At 31.0% G+C, this 27,299-nt stretch overlaps 3 protein-coding genes across 7 annotated transcripts; all 3 read right to left on the bottom strand.

Annotated features, from left to right (window-relative positions):
- Positions 1–242: 242 nt before the first annotated feature.
- LOC100742596 (ATP-binding cassette sub-family D member 3) lies at positions 243–4,781 on the bottom strand. Its single transcript, XM_012385447.3, has 12 exons — positions 4,556–4,781; positions 4,438–4,480; positions 3,688–3,878; positions 3,538–3,607; positions 3,292–3,389; positions 2,979–3,159; positions 2,694–2,906; positions 2,546–2,615; positions 1,997–2,469; positions 1,610–1,909; positions 1,379–1,540; positions 243–1,292 (listed from the first exon to the last, which is right to left on the bottom strand). The coding sequence occupies exons 1-12, from the start codon at positions 4,669–4,671 to the stop codon at positions 1,215–1,217; spliced, it is 1,995 nt and encodes a 664-aa protein (XP_012240870.1). The 5' UTR covers positions 4,672–4,781; the 3' UTR covers positions 243–1,214.
- Positions 4,782–8,810: 4,029 nt separating this feature from the next.
- LOC100742833 (TAR DNA-binding protein 43) lies at positions 8,811–20,825 on the bottom strand. Of its 4 annotated transcripts, XM_012385390.3 has the most exons (5): positions 20,348–20,819; positions 17,398–17,567; positions 17,087–17,227; positions 12,707–13,382; positions 8,811–12,628 (listed from the first exon to the last, which is right to left on the bottom strand). In XM_012385390.3, exons 1-5 carry the CDS (start codon positions 20,583–20,585, stop codon positions 12,528–12,530), a joined length of 1,326 nt encoding a protein of 441 aa, XP_012240813.1. In that variant the 5' UTR covers positions 20,586–20,819; the 3' UTR covers positions 8,811–12,527. The 4 variants fall into 4 exon arrangements, with proteins under 4 accessions (XP_012240813.1, XP_003489432.1, XP_012240812.1 ...); XM_003489384.4 differs by having other exon boundaries at positions 8,811–13,382; XM_012385389.3 differs by having other exon boundaries at positions 8,811–13,382; positions 17,398–17,525.
- Positions 20,826–21,483: 658 nt separating this feature from the next.
- Positions 21,484–24,533, bottom strand: LOC100743141 (alpha-ketoglutarate-dependent dioxygenase alkB homolog 7, mitochondrial). 2 transcript variants are annotated; one of them, XM_033320630.1, is made up of 6 exons: positions 23,989–24,533; positions 23,741–23,914; positions 23,550–23,674; positions 22,357–22,434; positions 21,897–22,179; positions 21,484–21,820 (listed from the first exon to the last, which is right to left on the bottom strand). In XM_033320630.1, exons 1-6 carry the CDS (start codon positions 24,238–24,240, stop codon positions 21,605–21,607), a joined length of 1,128 nt encoding a protein of 375 aa, XP_033176521.1. In that variant the 5' UTR covers positions 24,241–24,533; the 3' UTR covers positions 21,484–21,604. The 2 variants fall into 2 exon arrangements, with proteins under 2 accessions (XP_033176521.1, XP_003489435.1); XM_003489387.4 differs by lacking the exons at positions 21,484–21,820; positions 21,897–22,179; positions 22,357–22,434 and adding an exon at positions 23,189–23,415 and having other exon boundaries at positions 23,989–24,508.
- Between the last annotated feature and the right edge of the window lie 2,766 nt (positions 24,534–27,299).

Here is a 27,299-nt window from a genome sequence, read left to right as displayed (position 1 = left end):
TTTGTTAATCTATAAAATTTATCTCATTTTAATCATTCTAAAAAATATGGTGGGTTACCGATAACCACCATGACAGTCAAAGTGTAAGGTACTAAGCAATATCTTGTCAAATAAACACATAGGAATAGGAATTTATTTCATCTATTAAATATTATAATGTATAATTTTCTTCAAATACTTGATATCTTTTTACATATCATGTGCATTTTGCAAATTTTGGTTACAAAAAGGAATTCAAAGGATTTGTTAAATATGTTGTATGTTTTTATTGCTATTTTTTCCATCACCTAGATTTTACAACTTTATTAAGTTTGAAGAAATTGAAATATCTTATAGCACTTATAGCATGATAAACTACTTCTTTTTAAATTATAGAATGTCTTTTTATACCTCTGATTTGTGGGTTGTATAATATGTGTACTTATTATTCTAATACATTCTTATACTTTACTTTTATACATTACTTGTATATTTAGTATTCCAATTCTCATAATGGATATTCAGAATCTGATATTAACATAATACAATTTTCATCACCGAGTTTATTACACGTTCTTATTGTCCAGCAATTCGATATAAGTTCTGGTAATGTTTATTCAATGTGATCTACACATAACAAATCATAATTATTTTTGATCTTTAAAGTATAAAACGATTTAAACTATAGCTTTATACACATATACATGTACATTAGATTGTTTCTAATGCATATGTCACACATTTTAATATTTTATGATGTGGTGTAATCTTGAAAAACTAAGTATCAAAAATATGTTATTCCGATAGCTTAATGTTACACCTGAAAGATTTCTGTTCCCATAGCTTCCTTCTTTCTTCACAACGTAGTATTGGAAGAACACATGAATCGTGACAGTACATTTTTTTTAAACAAATCAATAGCATTAAGGCCTAAATTGCAGTGTACACTAATGTTCTTTCACACTATTCTACCCATTTTTTGTTATCTTTTTTGTTGTAAAAGACATTGATATAAAAATATTCAATATATAAAAATGTAATATATAAAAATATACAGTATACAATAATAAAGTATCCGTGAATCTAGACGATTCTAATACAGAGATACATATAATACAAATGTAGATGCGCTGTACACTGCATATTTATATTTAAATTATACGAAATTAGTTGAACAAAAAACGACAATCCCTTGCATTGTGGCAAGTATTATTAGATGCAAGGGTCATGAAAATTCACGACCCGAATTCTTCCGTATCCGGTTCGATAGCCTTGAATTCGTAATTTCCTCTTCCGTCCATTTGCAAATAATACTGAAAATAAACATAAATATAAATTGCATATAACATTAAATATAAATTAGGTAATTTTAAAATAACGAATGATTTTATTCCTAAACCTCGTGATGTTTCCAAAGGGATCGTCGATGCGATACTGTGAACAATGTAATATTTGCTTGTCTGCAATACATATACATCGAATCTTCGATGTCAACGCTAACAGCGCTTGTGCATTCGTCTAAAATTGCAAACTGTGGTTTATGATAAAATACTCGAGCCATCTGCAAGAATTCGCAACCAATATTATGCAAGTTCTATATTTTGTCATTTCTGTAATAGAAATGTCATACTGCTATGCGCTGCTTTTCGCCACCCGACAAAACGTCCATCCAGTCAGCCACGACGTCCCAACCTTGCCCCTCGCTATTTGTAAGATTTTCTCTCTCTAATAGATGGCCCAATTGAACCAGATCTAGCAACTTCTTTAAATCTTCGTCCGTCATATGTCCACGTCTTATCATTTCTGTCTTTGTATGAGGATAAATTACTTGATCTCTCAAGGTACCCAGAGTCATGTAAGGACGCTGAGGTATGTAAAATAATTTCCCTCGCGGAGGTTTGGTAACTGTCCCACTCCAAACTGGCCATAACTATGTTATCAATTTTCCATAATTCGAGATATGAATGAACATATGAAATAAGATTAAGCTATTATTGAAAAGGTTATAACGACTTACTTCTCCGAGTATCCTAAATAAAGAACTTTTCCCGCATCCATTTGGACCACAAACTAATACATTCATTCCCGATTTTACTTCAAATGATAGTTCTTTGATAAGAATATCCCCGTTAGGAGTTACTAGAGGCACACCATCGAATCTTATGACATTATCTTTGTTCACTATTCTTCCTTCACCCGGACTTCCAATTGGTTCGTCTTTAAAATCGGAAATCATTATTCTTTCGTATTTTCCTAAATTTAGATCGTCAAGGACGTCCTTTATTTCAGTCACTCTTGCAGTTAATCCTGCTAGTCGCGTCAGTTCTCTCCCGGCTAAAACTAATCTACCTATGGCTTCTGCCAATTTTATTAACATACGACCGTAAGTATAATAACTCCTAAAACGATGGTTAGTGCTTTCTGTGAGAGCAGAGTTTTCCATGAAGAAAGGTATGCTTACTGCATAGAAACCGACCACAGTCCCCATATCTGAAATAAAGATCAAATTGAAAATTAGTACCAATGAGCAATTAATTACATTGTTAGATTATGGAGAATGTCTTACATTTGCCAACGAGATTATCAATTATTCCCATAAGAGTTTTAAACTCTTGACATTTACGAAGATGTGTCATCTGCAAAAGAAATATTGGAGTAGACTGTTAACTTGCGTGTAACAAGTAAATATTAAGTATATATATTCTGTAACTTACAAGTTTATGAAAACTACTAAGAATAGTTAATTTTTCTCTGTTATTTCCTTGATAAAATGCAATTTCCTCAGAATTAGTGATTAACCTGGAATTAATATGACGGTATTCACCCTCGAGACGTTGTTCTTTAACTGTCATCTGCCCGATGGGTTTACGTAAATGAGTTATTACTACACCAGCAAAGATGAGATAAGAAAGCATAATTAATGGTGTCTGTAAAATAGATGTATATTTTATTATTGATATATTGTATCCCTACATCTATAGGACTTTTATCTCACATACTTCTCCACCAAGATTAGTTGTAAGTCTGTAGACGTAGATAGCAATATCCAATAAAGGTTTTGTAATATTACTGTACAGGTTCGTGCAACTTTCACAAAATTTATCAACATCAGTAGTTAAAAGTTGATCTGGATTTGCAATACGACTATCCAAATTACTCATTTTATAATAAGTAAAGCCTCTACAAAAAAAGATTAAAGAATTTATAATTAATTTCCATCTATTATTCCTCATTCTAACAGCATTGATCATTATCAATGCCATACACTTCATTAAAATATATGTTATGGATAGGACAAGAAATTTGACTTACTTAAGATAGTGATCCAATAAATTTCGTGTGATATTTGTACGTAACCTCAACTTTGTTTCGTATGTACTATATTTCAGTACGTTGTTCACAACAGATATCTAAATAAATATAATCATGGAAGATTATATCAATAATTTCTTCCAATTGGTAAGAAAATAAAGCTGCTTGGCAGCCTGAATGAAAAGATTTCATTAGCAGCCTATGAAAGCAACTTCTAATTTTTTTATATTGGATCTATCCACTTACCACTGGTATTAAACACAAAAATCTTAACAGATTTCTTTTGAATGATGGCTTATCCATTCTAAGAATTGACCTAGAAAAGACAAACGAAAACTTAATAAATTTTCATACCATACTTTTAAATCAAGATTGAAAAGAAATATCAAAACGTACGCATCTACTGAAGTGATCATGTTTATCATCCAAAAATCACAGATAGATTTTATAGTAAGTGTCCCTGCGATAAGGAGAACAAAAGCCATTTCAAGGGATACCATTGAAGGTATACCAATTTTGAGCAATTGGTACAATTGTCTGAAGAATCTAACATTGACATGAGCTCTTGGCCCTTTTGGTTTTTCCTCCTGCAAAAATTATTTCTTCAGTGACTCATGAAAATATTTGAACATTTATTGTTGCTAACTTTCATGTATATATTATATGTATATATTGTATAAAACATTTTGAAATTTTATTAGCACTATAAGGAGACATGACTATCATAATTATACTGATAAAATTCAAAATGAATCTGAAAATGTATACAGAAGTTACATGATATTTAGAATATACTTCGCAAAGATTATATAAAGTCATTATTCCCTACAATAAATAAACGGCAATATATAGTGAGACCATCTTTAGCACTAATTGTATGTTTAAAATTAATAACCATACTGTATATCAATTTTTCATTGAGTGTATGTTTGGAATAAATGTCTTGTAACTTCTATATACATTTACGGATTGGTTTCAAATTTTACTATTATAATCACGATAGTTGTGTCTATCATAGCGCTAACGAAATTTTAAAAAATTCCATATAATGCATGTATTATAATCATAAAAATTTTCTGTGATAAGTATTCGAATACTATCGTGAACTATTGTATGTACAATGATAAAAATCATTTTTTTTCTTACCTCTTTAATAACATACTGAATGTCATTAGTAGACCAGGCATTTCTGCGAGATAAAGTAAATGTTCAATATCACAACAGCACCAACAATTGCATGTATACGTATGCACAGAGATTTTACCTGCATTTCGCGACCTGTTTCCGGTTTCTTTTTTTTAAAATCCATATTAACGCAGTTAAAGCACAAGCACCAGCTAATGTGCGTCTTGTAGCAAATTTGCTAAATGTCGGTGCCATTCTTTCTACTATGAAAGATCAAAAATTCAGTTCCGTCTTCCGTGACGGCTACAAGCTATAACGCTACAACACTTCTCCGTCTACTTTAAACACTGAGGTGAACAAGTAGTGGGGTGATGAATCAACTACATCGATAAGATTGCAAACTTTGGATACTATGGTCTACCACACATACTGTTGGTCACATTCAATGCTGCATTTATTTGCATTGCAAAATTGGTAAAAAATCGATTTTTGAAATTTTCCTTTATTCAGAAAATTTTCTTTCCTAGGAAGAAACAGATATATGATGAATTAACTGCGAATATTTTTATGCTCATTCATACTACATTTTGGATATTTCATATATCTTACGCATTATATGCATTTTTGTATCTTCGAATTTCCAGAAAAGTATAAAAATTCCGCACTCTAATGATAAATATTTTAATGATGAAAAATATATATACAATGTTTTTTTCTAGATGTAAAATCTTATATAATTTTCAGTTATATAAGTACGTAGTTTAGAATTTAGAAGTTAATAATCATTTAACTTTACTTTATTCTGCGCAACATAATTCTGCCTAAATTTGGAGCGATTATTCACAGGGTTGTGCTAATGCTATTACGATCTTCAAAAACAAGAAATGTATATACCACATTTATAAGAAATATGTTTGTAATATTAGAAAGAAAATTGCTTTTTCAGTTAATTTAGTTGAAAATGATATTCTTACGCTACTTCTTTTTTACAAAGATCGCTTGAATCTAAACTAATAATGCGGAAACGATTATACGATATGATGTAAGAATCAGAAAATGAAAATATTTTGAGAATATTTTGATAAAACAGGAGGATTATTTATAAGAAAAATGTACTAATTATTCTTTTTTGTCTGTACATTAGCTACTTCATATTTTGAAAATACTTACATTTATTACAGTCATTAAGGATATTTTTACAAATTGTTCAAATGCACTTGTATATAAAATGATGGAGATTGTTGATTAATATTGCTTATTTATTGAATATTAAATATTTAATAATACATCTTAATAAATACTTCATTGCATACTGTCATTACAATACAAAACAGGCATATATGTAAATACATATACGTATGTTGAGATTTTTATTAAATATTGTCATTGACTACAACTACTTTTATTAAATAATCAATAGTACTTTTACATGATGTGAGAAAATATACGTAGATTTAAAGACACAGGAAAGGCAAGTTATTCTTAGCTTCAAATAAAAATATACTTTATTAAAAGTTCTTTATACAATCATTATGTTTCCAAATTCGATTATGTAAATACTGTAATACCTCCCACTATTTTATTATTAGGTTGTCTTCCTATATATAAATATTATTTATATAAGTTTACACATACTTTATTAAAATATTATAAATACAACCAGTAAATAAAAAGTAAAGCACCTTGAGCACCTTTTTACTTTGCAGCTGTAAATATGGTCATTGGTATGCAAAGGTTCGAAGTACATACTTCAGAATTCCTACTTTGAAAGTCAAATTATTCCCACCAACCAGTCACTGAATAATTAATTGAGTTCATCAATGAATGACTTCTACAAACAAAAACATCAATGAATTAATTTTTACCCACAGTAACATTTATCATCTATAAATAATTCATTGGACAACTAGCTTACAACAAAACATGAACTTTTATCACATATTTTTTTTTAATGACATTTCACTCCTTTCTTTTGTATCTACTTAACACTTGTGTAACACGTGTTCGTGCTTCTCCTCTATTCTTTCATTATTCAAGTAGCATATATCGGTCCATTTGAATTTATAGAGAATAATTCATTCATCTAAACTGCCAAAGAAAAATGTATCAGAATTAGTACATGTTTATAAGATGAAAAATTATAAAAATATTTAGTGCTATTTGATGATTTTGTACAGGTGATTTCTTAAATTGACACTGAATTATATCAATCTCTTTATATTACACATATTTCTTTAAATTATCTACTATATTTAAGAATGTGAAATATTAGAGGTCAAAAAGGTAAGAGTGATTCCTGAAGGTGAATAACACATATAAGCAGAGCAATTAATAATTTTAGTTTAAATGATTAATTTATTCCATAAAAGAAATGAGTAAAAAAATATGTATATATAAAAAATGAAAAAGAAGTATGAATATTTCGTAATATTTGTCCAATATATAGGCCATCAAATGTTAAAAATGTAATAAATTACCGGATTGGGTAATCCCATCATCCGTGCGTCGAAATAGTAGCGAGAATTATAGAAAATGGGAAGCGTCATTTGTAATGGAGACTTCAACCTTGAGTTGAGTGTTGATTTGTTAATGACGCAAAACCCGATAGTACGTAAGTAATACATTTCAATTCGTAATCACCTGTTGCGAAGTTTAGCCTCTCGTCTACTTCCCAGTCATCATCATCCTCATCATAATTATCATATTCATCCTCATCCTCATCCTCAACCTCATTACCATTATTCATCATTATCATCATCTCAACATCCTCATCATCACTATCATCATATAATCACCACTATCACCTCCACCACTATCATCATCATCATCATCATCATCATCATCATCATCATCATCATCATCATCATCATCATCATCATCATCATCATCATCATCATCATCATCATCATCATCATCATCATCATCATCATCATCATCATCATCATCATCATCATCATCATCATCATCATCATCATCATCATCATCATCATCATCATCATCATCATCATCATCATCATCATCATCATCATCATCATCATCATCATCATCATCATCATCATCATCATCATCATCATCATCATCATCATCATCATCATCATCATCATCATCATCATCATCATCATCATCATCATCATCATCATCATCATCATCATCATCATCATCATCATCATCATCATCATCATCATCATCATCATCATCATCATCATCATCATCATCATCATCATCATCATCATCATCATCATCATCATCATCATCATCATCATCATCATCATCATCATCATCATCATCATCATCACCATCATCAAGTTCATTCATCGATTGGACGGTAACCTGTTATGTAACTCACAAAAATGCTTCCATTCATGGTGTGATTGTCTGCGATAGAACCACTCACTCATTCCCTTCTCTCCTTTTCTTGTACTTTGACAGAGTAGTAACATGTGAAATTAAGTATATACGTGTATAGACTGGTCCAAGTGGTCGGGACTGATTTTTTGAAATGTGATGCAATACAGCAAGCTTTTCTATCTCTTAGTACCATCTTCAAGGTTTCATTTGATCTCTAGTGGAATGTTCCTCCAGCATATCTCCAGCAAAGTTTCCTGTTTATCCAAGCACAAAGATTCATTAATTTGTTACTGATACTGGAAGAACATTCCAAGATTCTGAAAATCTATAAAAGTCTTTGATAAAATGTTAAGGGATACAAATTTATGTTGTAGTGTACTACAATGTATATACAATGATAAATTGCTAATAACTTTTATCAATGTTTAATCAAACACAGAACACAGATAAGATATATTGGTATATAAGCATGTAGACATATTTACTCCATGATAGATTCACACTGCAAACATTGAAGATTGTCAAGAGATACAACAAACTTGGATAACACACTGCACAGTTTTCCCAAATCTTGTAATTTTCATGTTGATCAACACATCATCTGCTAAAAATGTTTACAGAGTCACCTGAATGGTTCCAGTAATCTGAACCACCTTGTAACAGGTAACAATATACATTAGCATATAATTAAAGAAGGTATCACAGGCCTGAAATAAATTCGTGTATAAGAAGTTGTAAGTGAATATAATTGTCGTTGATTCCACATAAAAGAATTGTTAGCGCATATCTTTTTTCTATTTCCTCAAATGAAAAAGAGAGTAGCTTGAAAAAAAGCAGGATCAAATGAAACGCTTCTTAATTCGAACAATATCACACATACACACACACATAATACATACAACGAATTACATAAAATAAGCTATCTATTAAATTGTCATTATATGTTTTCTTATAATTTAAAAAAATGATGTGATATTGATCGAACACAGAAATAGGTAGTTAACAAGTGGTCCAGCAGAGGAATTTGAAAATGTGTATAAATAAACTACTGCCAGTGTATAGTTTTTAATCATCCTGTAATGAACTTATGTAATAAGAATCAATCTCTGCCACCTATCAAAATAACATTCTCACATGACAAAACTTTGATGTTATTCGGTCATCATCACTCTCAATATTCTCATTTGAAACGCAATCTCAATTATTAATTTACAATAGAGAACTGTCTACAACAAAATTCGTAAACGTCCACGAACGACATTAATGCTCCTTACGTATTATTTACACACTCGTCGTAGATCATTTCCAAATCGTTTCGCAAGGCATCTTTTGAGCAACAGTTGGATTCAACTGATTCATAAATATATGGATGTAGAATTCGCTTCGCGATGACTCTCTAAGGAGAGGAAAGCATTGTTTTCACCCTCGAAGAACAATATATACGTTATTAATTGCACGATTAGATTTATGTTAGATGTTCAACAGAAGAAATTAAACAAATATTTTTCTCATGGTGAATAGCGAACGATTTGAAATAGATCAGCCGGCTATAATAATGAGCTAGAAACGGTTCTAATGTCTGTTAAAAGTTGTCTTAAACTACAGTCTTTGTATATCGATTATCATTTACAGCAGGACGTCAATAAATAAACTTCGACGCACTTTCCATCAATGTTTTCTTTACATTATGTATAAACATTCTGGATTTCAATAAAGATATATATATCTATATATGCATATATATTTATATATATATATTTATCTATATATATATTCAGGCATTCAATAAACGACTGTGTTCCATCCATAAAATATTTTTTTTCATCTTTTGTTTTTTCGTAATTAATTACCGCTCACCTCACATTTATCAATGTACTCACTCATCATTATCAACACGTTGTTTAAGTTTTTGCATCAGACACATATAGTAATATCTATATGCTTTCGTGATCGTGAAACAGCAAGAAATCACTTCTCGATTAGACTTTCATGCCTGTAGTTCTTAGACGACCATTAACAAATACATTCGACCGCCATACACACACACAGAGAGACACGTGAGGTAAAACAATCCAATCTAATTGTCGATTATAATAATAATCTCCTCAATCCGTTAAATCAAAATAAGAAAAAAACAACGATTTTTTAATAAAATAGAAGAAATCGTTTCTTTTTTTTCTTTACACTCTTAAGAAGCACGGTGAGCCAGGCTATTCAAATATTTGATCAAATCATGCTAACACGTACTGCTAATTGCAAGTCTGACTGAATATTACGCAACTGGAAGTTTACATAGGTTTCTAGATAAAATTAGAGCTTTCTAAAATAGTATATCGAATCACAATTCATTAAATTACATAGATTATAAACTTATATACTTTTTTCTTCTCGAAATCCTTTAAATCCTTTAAAAGCCCTAACTTATAGAATTTATGAGTTTACGTTTATATAATATTTGTTTAATCTTACAATTAGGAGTACACGTTCAAAGAGTTTTGCTTAAATGATTTAGAAACATTTACATGGTTTCGTAACAATAATACATATTTATTAAGATGAAACTCGCATTACTCAATGATAATTAATAAAATTATATGCATGTCAAATACGAAACATTCTAAAATTAACATCATGCACAAAAGATATGATAACACAAGTGTATCTTTCACAAAAATCCTTTTCATATCCCCTTAATAATGTGTACTCATAATTGTTAATCTGGAAATATCCCACCTACATTAATTTCAATGCAGCGTATTGTTAATACCATAAAATAATTCAACTGCAGTTATCTTTTTCTATCTTCATTAAAAGTTTATCTACGCAAGAGTTTATTGGCTACTAAATATGAAATACGAGTGAATTTTTTGCCATTGTTTTGATCTTTAGAAAATAAATACTCTACTCTCAGTTTGTAAAATATGTCAGCTTATATTGTTTCAGACTTATATTACTTTCTGTTTTTTTACTTGCGAAAAATATATTAAAAGCTTGCAACATGTCTTTAAAGTGAATTGAAAGGAGAAAAAAATAAGAAGTCGGAAAGATTAGAAATGCCACCTTTCACACGCAATCAATCAATGAAATATTTGTTACGCACCTATCATACCCAATGTAAAACACATTTCTCACATAAATCGTTCGTGTATACACGCGCTAGAAACGTTTTCTTTTTCCTTTTTCCCCGTTTGTTCTTTCTCTCCTTTTAAGGCAAAACGTTTAAAGAATTAATGGCATTTTAAATATCGGGTAGCTGCGATCAATCTGTATGCAACTTCAATTTCACACTTATTCTTTCCCATACATTCCAACGGTTTCTCATACGAAAAACGAACATTACACTTATCGTAAATATGTTGCTGTTGCAACATAAAATTGTTCATTAGAAATGAATAGACGGCCCCTTGAAACTTCATCTGCTTGATTAAGAAGATAAATTTAGCATTGAGAATATATATATATATTTATACACTCACAATTTACTTGTAATAAAGACTACGAAGAAGTAAGTTAGAAAAAAAGAAGAGAAAAAGAAAAACTAATAAAAAAGAATCAAGCAGTAAAGACTAAACTTCATTTTTATAACATAAGGTAAATGCACTCTGATTTCAATATTCTTTTTATATAAAATTCTAAATTTATTTTGTTAGGGGATATATTATGCAATTACTTAAATAAAAATGAAATTTGTCTTTCAACTAAATCTTCTTATTGACCTTTCTTAATCTCATGACCGTTAGTATCTTGCCTCAATTAAATCACAGTTGCAAAATTCAAATAGATCTATGTTGATGATTCGATTAAAATGAGTATACCAGTGGCATTAATGCAACATTGTGTAATGACACTGGCGCTCCAGCAAGAAGATCAAGATCAAAGTTGATGATTTTCACTTGACGAAAATCTTTAATCTCATGTTCTACAAACTCTATTGGACTCTGTGTACGCACTAAGTCCTTTAATTCTCAATTACACATTTAAACACACGGCACGAAACTTTAAATAAACATAAGCACATATACGTACTTCGCTACAATAAATCTCGTTCTTGTTCTTCTACAACACATCCACAATCATCATATATTATATATGTGCATATATATCATCATCACGATCATTATCATACCATAATCACCAGCAGCATCATCATCCTCATCATTGTCATTTTAGTACATTCTGTACATACTGAGTTGGTTAGACCGCACGCTTGAAATGAGATCATACAATTAGTATGCAAGTTCAGATGATCGAAGCTATCCGTCCTCTCTAAAACACGCACTTAAGGAATATTGTGCTAATTTCTCCATAAGCCAGTAAGAAAGTGAGAAAGAGAAAAAGACAGAGATGTAGAGTTAGAAATACATATCATTTTCTTGTGTGACGTGCTAAAAGACAGAAAGTGTTATTTCATTTTGTTTGTTACTTTTCTCCACGGAGCACACTATCTTATATGTATATGTATATATAATCATCATGATCAAATGAAATTGAATTTGAATAAAAGTAGAAAAAAAGGGAAGAAAATATATCATTTCTCTCTGTATGTCTGAAATAGTGGAACATACAGAAAGAATAATCATGGAACCCGTTCTCCTCCATTGAGAGATAGAGGCTTTGGTTCTGTTCTTTATATAAATGAAGAAGATTATTTTGTACCTACATACACTTGCCTAGACTCTTGTCACTTGTAGTTAACGTGTGTCAGGATCAAAGGAACGGATTCGTCGCCCTTTCCAGCACTATACTGGGACCCTCGACGCAGCTTATTCGTACTTGAGAAAGGTGTTTGATTTCTGATCACGTTGTCCTGGATGATTCTGCCAAGCACCTTGGGATGCGTTTGGATTATTCGGGCCTGGACCACCTGTTCCAGGATTGCCAGTATTACCATCACCACCCCCTTGATTCATCCAACTGAGAAAGCCAGAGTTTCCACTGTTACCAATACTATTGTTGCCTGAAGGTGGTTGACCAGGTGGGCCAGGCTGGTTCGAATAGCCCTGATCGTTTCCCTGATTCTGCAAGTTACCGATCAGACCCCAAGATGCTTGGTTCAGTGCAGCTGCGACCAAAGCCGGGTTGACTGGTAACGCGGACAAATTCAGCCCTCCCATCGCCAATGGATTTGACATACCGCCACCGCCACCGCCGCCATTATTTTGCCCAGTAATACCCAATGCTTGAAGGTTAGGCATGTCCAGATTGCCCCGATTCCCTGGATTGTTCCAGCCATTTGGACCCATATTGTTACCTGAGTGGCCCATGTATCGGTTACCCTGATAGTTTCCCTGCACGTTATTCTCGACGGGACCTGGAGCGCCTCTACGCATGTTCGAGTTCACTTGATTATTGAAATTTTTATTGTTCCCCTCAGACTTCGGCGCGGCGTTCGACACGTGTACAGACACTCCTTTAATAATGTGATCCTCGCCGCATAGGGACTGGGCTACCTCGGGATCTAAGAAAGTAACAAATGAAAATGCACGGAAAGGTTTTGGGATGAACACGTCCGTCACTTCGCCATATTTGGAGAAATAGTCGCGCAGATCATCAGCAGTTAGGTCTTCTGTACAGCGTCCCACGAATACCTTGCAGGGTACTTGCTGAATCATTCCCTCCTACGCACAAACGCACAATCAATCAATCATGTACAACAGATTTTCACAGGTTTTTGGTAATTTTTTGATTTTTTTTGTTTTTCTTTTAATATTATTCAATAAAACTTGCGTACAGTGCACATTACTGTTATAAATGTACATACAATAATGTATCATTTATCAAAAATAATGGTCAAATACACACTAACTTTATTATTTAGCTTAATTATTAAAATCTTTGATTGAATGTCCAAATATTTCGCATAAAAATAAGTAAGAGAAGAGAAAAGAATGTTAATCTGCACTAACGTCAAGTTTTATAGAAAAATCTTTTTGATACACGTCTAATTAACGATTTGAGAAAAAAGGTATCGCCTGGTCAATTTACATTTTTTATCCCCATGAATATATATATATATGTAAATATAATATAATACTTAAGCACTATGGCCTTTTTAAAATCCATGCACAAAATCTGTACAATCTCCTTTTTCTCTGTATATATTCGATGTAAAATTTCATGCTATATATATATATTACATTATCTTAAACTGAATAAGCACAATAGTTTGATGATAAAATGTAGACAGTTATTCAAAGCTATTGCTAAAAGTAAATAACATTTTTTTCTTTTTTTCTCTATTTTTTTATATTTGCAACAGAGATCACGAATCAAGGGGAATATATATAATTTACGTCTTTATAGCGAATACCATGTGACTACTTATAGATTCAAGGAAACAGAAATTCAAGAGATTCGCTTGTTAAACCGAGATACATTCTCTTTCACTTAGTTTTCATCGAGAAATGTCTATGTTCAAAATTATCGTTCGTATTCATTTCTAACCAATGATGGGTGATAGATATTATTAATTGTATTAATAAATTAAATCAACGACCCAACAGGCTAATAAACAGAAAATATTATACGAGGTATGAGAGCAATTGAAGAGTTAAAACAAATTACAAAAGAACACACATTGTGAAAATTCTTTGTCGCTTGAAGGTATCTCATACAAATGATGAACTGAGCGTTTACAAGCAATCTCCAATCATGAAAATCTCTATTCCCGTTGAAGCGTGACACATATGTATTTAACGATAGTAACAAGACTCATCAGTATCTTGAGGTATCAGAGACATGGTGATCCCTCGATGGGCGATGCTTGTAATAACGGTCGTAATAGTTCTCTTTAGCCGGATATCTTGTTGTATCTGTAAACCTGGCGTCTACTTCCTTCGAATCTGGCGGATATCTGGCGTCTACTTCTCTATTCTCAATAGCGTATCTACCATCCGGGTCCCTACCATCGACAGCGTATCTTCTATCCATATCACGATTGTCCACCGGATATCTACAATCAGCTTCTCTACTATCAGCTGGAATTCGATTGTCCGCGTGTCTGGTATCTGGATATCTGACATCCAGTGCATATCTACAGTCCGTGGATGCGTAACGACCATCCGCCTCATAATAGTTTCGATCGTAACCATAATTATATCTGGCTTTCTCCGTGTAGTCCGGATTTTCCATGACCGGGTACACAGCACGTCCTTCGTAGTTGGTGTATCTTGTATACTCTGTGTCGGACGGATATGCGGCGCTGGGATTCGGGGCTGCTGCGGTTGTATGCTGGACCATGTAATTACGTGTGTCGTACCCAGGATCCTCATAAGATGGGTAACTCGGTTTCTCATACGCATTATAGTTCTGGCCCTCGTACTTGTACTTATTGTTATCATCGTACGGATAATTAGGAGGGTACGATGGATAATGCGTTGTTTTATAATCGTACTCTGAATCGTACCTAGGTGTATTAGCAGCTTCGGATGTATTTAAGTTGATATACGGTTTCGCCACAGGTACCCGTCGACTACTCGGCGTATGAACCGGTATAGGGCGGTAGCATTCATTGTGTTTGCTCGTATCATACTGACGAGCCATCATTAAGCCATCAATATTCTGCAACCAGATACACCAGCCCTCGACAATCACATACAATTTTTATCTATTATAATTGATTGAATCACACACATATACGCACTCTCATTCATTAACATACTTTTTTTTCTATATTTTTTCTTTTGTTTTATTTCTCTTAGGTTTCTTTTTGTTTCAACGTGTCATACCACATACCAATTATAAAGTTTCAAACTATCATCGTAACACGCGCTAATAGAAGATCTTTTATAGTAATAAGAACGGCACGACTTTTAGACATCACGCGTCTTTCATTCATCTACGAACTGTACACTCTCTATTTGTTCGTATCGTTATCAATACCATTTTACAAGTATTATATTAAATCGATTGTAAAAGACACCATATACTGAATGATTCTATACTTGCTGACGTTTTATGTAAGTTAAATCTAACCATGACCTGGAAGTTCTCTTCGCAAAATTCAGTGCTCACTTCAAGAGATTATAACAATTTGTTACATTACACACCTTCGATTGCACACACTGTCACGCAAACCATACCCATTACAATATTTATCATTTTCAAAAAGTTACACATTTAACCAGTACTCGACTATTTTATCATTTAAAATTCACTCCCAGTGCATAACATACGTTTTAACATGAAAAAAGATCGATCTCTCTAAATCTCGTCCCATAGATGCAATGATACTTTTGTTTAAATTTTTCTAACAAGTTAACAGCTGCACAGTACACAGAATTCTTATGAAAATTTCGCACTAGGAAATCAAGTTCATAAAATAGTAGTCCTACATGTTGCAACTAATCTGTCCTAAGTTCTGTATAAACCAATTGGGTATGTATTTTCAAATTTCCGTATTTATTTGTCTGACAGTGGTACGCTCTCATAGCATATTCGTGAAATTTCCACACTATTTAAAGAGAACACAAACATACCAATGTTATTTACAAGGGCACGCAAGCATACTTTCTTAAAGTATCTCACTTTGCATTGTACTACACTCATTAAAGCATTCACACACATATATCACATTTCCATTATAAATATGCCACTTAATCGACTACACATTCATCTATTTATACCACAGTATACTTTCTCCTCAAGAGATATATATAAAAGATGACGTTCAAAAATTGTAAATGGAAACCAATTATATGTCTTATAGTCATTGTGCAAAGATTCAGAATAGAGAAAAGAACTTTTTCAACCAAGATTCCATCCGCGTCTGTGCCTTAGTCAGGCCTCTTAATCATTCTTTTATCTTTTTTATAATTCGTACTGTTGTTTATAGTTCGACTAATATCTTACAGCGCGCATCATAGATCTATACAAAATATATATAGAAAAATCATTCTTATAAAGATATTGTCTTTCATTGCAAGAAAGTAATTTTGCCATTTACTTAATTAACAACTTTTTTGCTTTTATAATTTTTGGGACATCTTTTTTATAATATGCATTACTTTATTATATTTACTAAATCACTTTAAAGAACAAAGAAATAGTACAAAATTATTTTATATTTGTATTATTTCATAGAGAAATAAATGAAGAATATATTAATTTTTGTGAATAATTATTTATCAGAAAATTACATTATTGGTACATGATAAATTGGATAGTACGAAACGCGGGTACAGATCTACGATTCGCATGCAAATAACCTACATATATGTATTAAGATCTTAAACAATTGTTAAATAATTAAACATTTCATAGCTACTTGCAGATACATGAAGAAACAATTAATGTTTTTCAATGAACATAATGATGCTCTTACCTTACTATTGGGAACCTTGACATCACACCATCGCCCATCAATCATATGTCGCTGAGCAAGACATCTTAATTGAGACTCATAACTTCCAAATCTAATAAAGCCAAACCCTTTGCTCTGTCCTGACTTTGCATCTTTTTTAACCTACAACAAAATTTAGATTGAAATGAAATTTTAATCTGTAATTATTTTCAAGATTTTAATTCACTATTCGATACTGAACTATTTTTAATGCCCTCTTTTTTCATGTTCTTTAGGAATATTTAAATAAGAACAGAAAAAAAAAGGTGAAAGGAAAAAATTGAGAAACTCACTTGTGCCATGAGTACTTCGCCAAATGTTTCAAAATACTCTCGCAAGTTCTGCTCGGTTGTTTTCCATGGTAAACCAAGTACGATCAAGTCTGTGCAACGCAACTTTGTTTCCATTCTTTTAGTCTTAGCTGTGGAATTTTCCAAATTGTCATCAGATTTACGTTTGTTCTCTGAAAAGATATAAGTGTTCATGTCTACTAACTTTTTTTCATTTTACTAGAACTTCATCCGAAAAAAGTTTGTCATATCACAAGATTCTACACGTATATATATATAATTTAAGAAAGAGAGAAAAAATAAATGCAACTGTAATAAAAATAATAATAAAAAAACAGAAGTATGGAAATCCAGTACAAATAACTACTTTTCAAAAAATACAAAAAATTTGTGTCGTACTGTATACGTATGTGACTATGGGTGTGTATGTGTGTGTGTGTGTGTGCGCGCGCGCACAATTATATTAAACATTCAGGTTCACATCTATGTATAATTTTATACTCTCACATAGATGTAAACAAACTTTAGCTATAAATATATAGATATTTATAGACGTTATTAATAATATGAGTTAAGAATACAATGCTAACATATTTATAATCCAGGTCTGTGAATGTTCATTCATTCAGTTGAATATTAGCATATGCTTACATTAATATCACTAGATGTAGTAAATGATCAAAGTTAATAAGAAACTAATTTTTTAAACTATTTAGAAATAAATATAAGTATTTGACCCTCCAATTCCCATATGTACCTTCAACTGCTTTACAACATAAGCAAATCGATACTTTATAGATACTAATGAACTCTAATGGCTGCTTTGATATATTTGATTTTTCTTGTTTTTGTAGAGAAAATGTGTTTTGATTACTCGATCAGTTACAGTATTGCAATATCAAAAAAATATACAGTATGTAATTTGCATAATAAATTTGTATAAAAATACTAGCTTTTTGATACTTGAATTTTTATATACATATGAAATGTAGAATTAATATTGTAATTCCAGGATTTTGTTATTTGCATTATCTCATTCTTTTTTTTATTCTATAGATAAAAGCTTTTGCTGTTTACATTAAATAATGGGAAAAGGAAATTTTATGTATATACTAAAATATATTTGTAGAGATAGAAATTAACAAATATTTTCCACATTGTATCCTAGTCTGAGTTATGGGAATCAGAGGATTAACAAAAAAGTTATGCAATATGCAAAAAGGCGAAGTTCTATGTTATTGAAAAAAAGTAAAAACAAAAATAGAAAAAACATAAATCATGAAAAAAGGAAAAGAAGAGAGGACGGATTTGAAAGCTCAAAATATAACAAACACAAACACATGTACTGGACTTCGAAAAAGATAAGTATATGAGTAAAATGACCATTAAACTATGGATGTTTATGCATTTATAGGAAATTTAAATATAAAATTACATAACATGCATTTTGTGTAATCTGAACAAGTATATGTAATATTCAAGCTAGTAGCTGTAACAACTTCACTTAGTTACATTCACAAAAACGTAAATTTGCGTAAACATCTGCAGTCTGAAGATCATAATAAGATCAACATGAATTATTCAAGATCAAGCATTAGCAACAATAATATTACTAAACTCACAAGAATAAAAAAAGCTTCGATTTGTTATAAACAATTGATAAGTTTAAGAAACTTTTAAGTTTCACATTAATCAATATATAGTGATGATCAGAAATACCAACACATATTAAATTTAGTTATAAAATCCCATACAAATCTGCAAAACATAACTTTCGAATTTAAATCTTAAATATACATCATAATAAATAGTATAATAAAGATAAATAATAATAAATATTCCACAAACTACTTTCATCAAAACATACAATTTCGGAAATCATAAAATCAATAAAAGAATTGATGCTAGATCAGATTTAGAATCAAAAAAAGTCATTTAAAATCAATATGAAACCCTCATAAGAATCATAACCAAAGTAAAAATTTAGGTGACATGTAACAATTTTTCTTGAAATTCGTATGAAAATTTTATGAAATAATGTTTCAAGAGTCAAAACTGATGTCATAATAATTCTCAACCCCTACTTTTTACATTTTACAAAAAAAAAAAACTGCAAAATTACACGACTGCGGATTTTTATGCATTTATAAATTTGAAACTGCAAAATTGTACAAAATGCATATAAAATGGAAATATATATAGAACATCTAAATCATAGTGCTATCTACAATATTTAAAAAGTAAACCAATTTTCTACATTTACGAGATTCTACCTTTCCAATTACATTCCCAAAAATACATAAATTTACATAAAAATCCATAATCTAACTACAGTTTTCAAAATTCATACAAAAGTTTTCTAAACCAATCTATGTGTGTATTAATATTTCTGTTCCTCCAGTATGCAAAAGCATACTATATACATATAGTTGATCTTGATTCGTGTGGCGTTAGTACATTTTTGAAAAGGAGTGGGGAGAAGGAGGGGAGGAAATAGGGGAGAGAAATATATATATATATATATATATATATATATATATATATATATATATATATATATATATATATATATATATATATATATATATATATATATATATATATATATATATATATATATATATATATATATATATATATATATATATATATATATATATATATATATATATATATATATATATATATATATATATATATATATATATATATATATATATATATATATATATATATATATATATATATATATATATATATATATATATATATATATATATATATATATATATATATATATATATATATATATATATATATATATATATATATATATATATATATATATATATATATATATATATATATATATATATATATATATACACCAAGAGAACGAGAGAGAAAGAGAGAGGGCGATCGAAAAAGCAACGATTCATAGTGAAATAAGCACCTTTTGGAAAAACACAGAAGTAAATCGCCTTGCCCCATCCATTTTCCGGTGGATGAAGACGCCCGTCAACGAGACGAATGCCGCGCATCGTCCGAGATTCTGGATTCCGATATTTCAGGCCACATGTCCCGGGGAACTGGGCGGTTACGGTAGTCAATAAAAGTGTGCTATCGTCCTCAGTCGGCAATTCAATCGGCTCATCGCCTTCGTCCTCGGCAACCTGGATGTACGACGACATGATTCTTTTCTCTTCCAAACGTGCGGTCTATTTCCCCCAAAAACAAAGATCAAGCGAAACGGTTTTCCCTATTTTCCTTTTTTTTTTGTTTTCCTCGTTTTCTTCCCAAATAAGAGAAGTACAAATTTGTTCCTCGTACAACACAACAAACACACACGCTCGGACTCGCAATCAGTCACGCAACACCGCACCTCTTTCTCTCTTCTCGCCACCACCTCTGCCAGTGCTGCCAACCGGCCCGCCCCGGAACTCCACTAATGTGTTTCACCAATATATACGTTCCGTCAACTTCCGCCTTTAAAGCAGCATTTTTAGGAGAAAATCGATTATCTTGAACGATATTATAACAGCAAAATGCGAGAAAGATTTTTTAGAATATGAGTAGTAATTTTGCAACAGTTAAACAATATTTGTTTTGGTATATTTAGAACAGATGTATGACTAATACGGAGTTCAGATGAAGCACTAATGTGGTTTTTAAGCATTATGAAGTTGTTTGTTTTTGAATATTTTATATTTTTATATTAACAAAATGTAAAAAGTATAATGATATATGCTCGAATTATCAATTAATATATGTTGAAAAAGTAAGAAAAGGAAAGTAATTTATAGATTTACTAGAAGTAGAAAGGAAAAGTAATTTGTAGGTTTAATACATGGAAAATAGTTTTTGTTATAAATGTATTATGTAATTTGTTTGGTTTTAGAAATAAGATATTATTTAATGCCATCGTTGCATTTTTATAAATTGTGTATTTATTAGTTCTTATTCTGATATTTAGGGAATTTTATAGTGCCAACAGAAGTGTTTGAGAAATCTCGTAGCAGCAGTTTTTAGCGGCAAGAAATCAAATTTGAAGAATAAGTAGTGTTTTCTTTCAATTAAGAAGTCGACTAATTATTTCAAAAATATATTTCTCTTTGAGAGTACAAATCATGTATTTTAATTTATGATCAATATGTTAAAAAATATATTTATTTGTTTACAGTACATAATACGTGACATATATTTGTTAATATTATATTAAGTAAGTCTCATTAGATTTATCGTTATGATAAACTAAAAAGAAACAAAGTTGAAATGCAGATAATACACAGCCTAAGAAATTTGGTATTTGTATGAATCGATCATTAAGAAGGCAACCATATGCAAACCACTGACAAGAAACTATTAAAGAAGCCATGATAATGGGAAATGGTAAACTTTCTGTACTTTTAACTCTTATCACATGTGCCTAAAAAATATTTTATTCCATTATCTCTTCTTCAAGCCAAGCAATTATTATAAACTGAAAAAATTGGGAGACTTACCAACATCATTAATGGAGATGCAAAAAATAATACTGTTAATATACAACTAAGGAAACCAACATATTTTGCAGCTAATGCTCTGTCTTCCTCATAAAAACTATAAAAGTACACAACTCCAAGGAAGCAAGTTGCTGCAATCATTTGTTTTATTGGTTTAAATTTTTGTACACTATACAAAATAAATATGTAAACATAAGATGCTTGGAGTATGGAGCCAAAAACATTCACTAACAATATAAATCGATCTCCAATAAGCATACCGTATCTCATCCACAAGACACATCTGTAACATTTTATACAAGAACTTGACTCCAATAATAAACGTTAAGTAAATGTTTAAGAGTCATTAAAATGTTTATAAATTAAGCAGTGATATGAGGATCAAATGAACAATCATTAAGGGAAATTAACATCTGTTAGCAATAAACTGTTTTTAAAATCAAAAAGGTATAACACTTACGATGTATAACATGTTACAAATGCCAAAATTGAACTATTTCCTGTACTGCCATTTTTAATGATCTTTCTGCATACTAGCCTAAAACATACTTTTGTAACTTTCTGATTTCATTGTAAGATAATAGAATTTGTTGAGTGTAACAAAAGAGAATTAATGCTTATTTCTTTAGATTTTTTCTTATCATTATCAAAAGAAAGTTTTATGAAGTTATATGATTATAATTTGTGATCTTATTGTTCATGATTATGACAATAAATTATACAACTATATTTTAAAATTTTCTTCATAAGAGTAAGTCTGTTGAAGGCTCGTATTTTTACTTACACGCCGGCTAAAAATTGTAAAACCGTGCAAATCGAGGCGGTTGTGGCTAACGCGTCTCTAATCTCCGTCGAGAACATGATTTAAAATATTCATATTACTTCTGTATATCAACATTCATGATTTGGATTTTTAACCTTGAAATTCACTATAAAATATGATCTAGTTTTATTATAAAAGAGAGTCTAATGAGATTGGCGAGAGAAAATAAATAAAACCATGTAATCAAAATCTAGGGGAAATTACATCATATTCAAAATTCTGTGATATAAAATAAAAAGTTATTTTTCAAAACATTATCCTCTTAAGCATATTTTACTACAAGTTAAATAAATAAGTTCAGCCGCTCAATTAAAACATTTTTTAAAATATTAATTAAAATCATCTCTGAAGATTACAATATACTAGCGACTATTAACCAATAAATGCAGCGTCACGTGATCATTTGTATATATTTATCTTTGAGTTCACGTGCCTAAAAGAATATATATATATATATATTTTCTTTTACTTTCTATTAAATCATTTTTATTTATAATGTATTAAATAATATATTTTATATATGTACAATATAACTTTCTGAAACAGTTATGTACAACTGTATGGTACTAAGCATCACGTTGTGGTTGACATCTACATATTATTGAAATACGTCTGCCTTTTAGTATATGTTGTCCTTTAAAAAAAGATTCTTCATTTTTTAGAATTTCGTGATTATAATTGTATCTAGCTGCACCACTATAAAGTGAAGATAACAGATAATATAAATGAATTAAAGTACATAATATAAATAATATATATGATTTGCATTAATATAATATATAATAATATAATGTAAATAATATAAATAATTAAGGAATCACTACTCTTACCTCATTATATATAGAGATCTTCTTGGTAATAGAAAATCTTTATATAAAGTTACATTATCAACCATTTTTAGTCTCATTACGCTATCAGTTAATAAACTTAAACCAGCAATAATCTCTCCACAGAACTATGAAGAAAAATTCTATCTATGTAAATTCTGCTTGTGTTAGAAATTAAAAAGTAAGATACATACTCTAATGCTATCAACATGTGGCTTTATCCATCCTTCTGGTGCTAAGTCTAAAATATGTATCAGTGAAATCTGAGACATATCTTTAGAAAATGCTTTCTCTCGAATTCTATTTATTATCTTTGTATTATCATTGTTCCATTTGCCTTTTTCCGTTTCTCTATAATTATGTATTGCCTATAATAATCAATTTAGCGAAATACAATTAAAATTTCATAGAAATAGTGATGGTTCAATTTAATTATACTAACATCATCCCAATGCGACTGTTCATATTTTAGTCTCCTCACATAAGGATCAATTTCTTCCATTAATGACTTTTCTTCGTCAACTGTGATAAAATTTGGGAGAACTTGCATCGTTCTCTCTAGCTCTTCCTCCCAATTTTTAAAATTAATCTCCGTCTTATCAAACAGAGTTTTCGATTGCGAATAATATATCACATTATTGTAATTGAAATATTTATTTATGAAATAAACGAATAAATTCAATTTAACTTTCATCCTTCATTCACCTTTTTCAATAGGTTAGGATCCTATAGACTACGAATGATAAAGATTTAATATACATTAAAGTTCAATCGATCACCTAAGAGAGATGGATATTCATCCAATGTTATAGTCCTTAGGTCATTTGACATATGTAAATACATATACCACAAGATGAATATAATTGTTTCAGAAACAATGATATTAATACATAAAGAAGTAATTTTCAATCTACATTGCTAGGGATTACTGGGTACGATACTGACTTTTATTTAATAGAAGGTGAAAAATATATTTATTAATATATACAACATACATAATACAATATTTAAACAAGATTATAGTATACAAATATTGAACAATTTCACAATTGCAGTGTAGCTTATTTAAATTGCATAAATCGTCTTGAATGACTTTACTTTTAGTTTTCACCAGTAGGTAGCGTAGCAGCATTACTGAGCATGTGGTGTTTTAATTGTTGGCGGATAATCATTAATTATAAATCATGATCATGTAATATGGTTGTTTCACGGATAGCTGTATATCATCAGATATCATTGTACAACAAATTTATATTGAGTTGCCTCCCGCTTAAAAAATTAATTTTGACAGTTCGTCTCTATTTTACAGCACCTTAAAATTGAAAGCCTGAATTTATTCCAAATTCATATTACGTTGTCTCATTTACCTCTCCTGATTATATTTAAATTTGTATTATTTTACACATCCTGAATATAATTACATATTATGTATTTAATTACTTGAATTTCAAATATTTATGCGAATATAATATCTGTATCAGCTATACAGAGTGGTTGGTAACTTGTGGTACAAGCGGAAAGGGGGTGATTCTACGCGAAAAAAGAAGTCGAAAATATAGAATAAACATTTTTCGTTCGAGGCTTTGTTTTCGAGAAAATCGACTTTGAATTTTCGCTTGGTACGCGTGCACTTTATCACGTCTCGTTATAACGGATCTCACTGTAGATCGTTGTCTCGATAGATATTATCGCAGTTTAAGTTTGTTTTTGCCGTAATGGAAAATTAGGAATACATAATGAAATAATATGAAGTAATCATAAAGTTTATTATTACAAAAATTGCTGAAAATGCTGCCCATTCTGCCGAACACATACTTCTGCTCTTCTAATTAAATTTCTATGAACACTTTCTAGCGTATTCGATTGTTTTAAAGTATGAAAGGCTACAATAATCTTTTCTTTCAATTGCTCGCAACTTGCGATTTCTTCAGAATAGACAATTGATTTAATATTGTTCCATAAATAAAAGTCAAGCGGAGTTAAGTCAGGAGAGCGTGGTGGCCAAGCTATTGTTCCAGCACGACCAATCCAGCCTTGGTAATGTTGGTTTAAAAAATCTCTCACATGACGACTAAAATGTGGCGGTGCATCGTCTTGTTGAAAAATTAAACTTCCTCTAGTTCTCAGCGGTACATCTTCTAATAATTCCGGTAGTTTGTTTTGTAAGAAATCGAAATATGCTGCTGACGTTACATTTCCTTCGAAAAAATATGGCCCAATAATTAGATGTCCGATTATGCCAGCCCAGACGTTTACGTTCCATCTTACTTGAAAATGTGTTTCAAGAATAGAGTGAGGATTTTCATTTTGCCAATTATGCATGTTATGGACATTGAACATGCCGTCCCTTGTAAATTTCGCTTCATCGGTCCATAACATTTTTAACAGAAATTCTGCATCGTTGGCATGCTGTTGAAGCAACCAATGACAAAATGCCTTTCGCGAAATCTTATCATGAGTCATGAGTCTTTGTACTCTGGTGATATGATAAGCATGTAAGTTGTTTTCGTGTAAAATTCGAAGAATCGTGAAGCAACTAAGATTATGCCGCAAAGAAAGTTTTCTTGCACTTATGTCAGGATGTTCCAAAACGTCCTTTACTATTTGTTCTTCAACATTTATATTGCTCGCAACTTGCGATTTCTTCAGAATAGACAATTGATTTAATATTGTTCCATAAATAAAAGTCAAGCGGAGTTAAGTCAGGAGAGCGTGGTGGCCAAGCTATTGTTCCAGCACGACCAATCCAGCCTTGGTAATGTTGGTTTAAAAAATCTCTCACATGACGACTAAAATGTGGCGGTGCATCGTCTTGTTGAAAAATTAAACTTCCTCTAGTTCTCAGCGGTACATCTTCTAATAATTCCGGTAGTTTGTTTTGTAAGAAATCGAAATATGCTGCTGACGTTACATTTCCTTCGAAAAAATATGGCCCAATAATTAGATGTCCGATTATGCCAGCCCAGACGTTTACGTTCCATCTTACTTGAAAATGTGTTTCAAGAATAGAGTGAGGATTTTCATTTTGCCAATTATGCATGTTATGGACATTGAACATGCCGTCCCTTGTAAATTTCGCTTCATCGGTCCATAAAATTTTTAACAGAAATTCTGCATCGTTGGTATGCTGTTGAAGCAACCAATGACAAAATGCCTTTCGCGAAATCTTATCATGAGGCATGAGTCCTCTGGTGATATGATAAGCATGTAAGTTGTTTTCGTGTAAAATTCGAAGAATCGTGAAGCAACTAAGATTATGCCGCAAAGAAAGTTTTCTTGCACTTATGTCAGGATGTTCCAAAACGTCCTTTACTATTTGTTCTTCAACATTTATACTAACGCGTCGTCGACGACCACCATGTCGTCTAAGTTTTTCAAAAGAACCATATTCGCCGAGGGTTCGTTTTGCTCTTTGAATAACACGTCTGTCAGGATGTCGACGATTGGGATACCGGTGTCTGTAATGATCAGCTGCGGCTGATGCGTTACCACCACACACACCTAACGAAAGTATCATGTCCGTATATTCCCGATTGCTGTATGTAGACATGGTGGTAGACTAATAGGTACTGATAGTGAATAGCGATAAAAGTCGGATAGTAAGTTAATAGGTAGGAAAACACTTCGGTCACATTGGAAGTGTTTATCAACATAACGTCAATCGAGACAACGATCTGCAGTGAGATCCGTTATAACGAGACGTGATAAAGTGCTCGCGTACCGAGCGAAAATTCAAAGTCGATTTTCTCGAAA

This window comes from Bombus impatiens, unplaced genomic scaffold, assembly GCF_000188095.3.
Source record: "Bombus impatiens unplaced genomic scaffold, BIMP_2.2 scf_0320, whole genome shotgun sequence".
NCBI lineage: Eukaryota > Metazoa > Arthropoda > Insecta > Hymenoptera > Apidae > Bombus > Bombus impatiens.
This window is presented reverse-complemented; position numbering and strand designations above follow the sequence as displayed.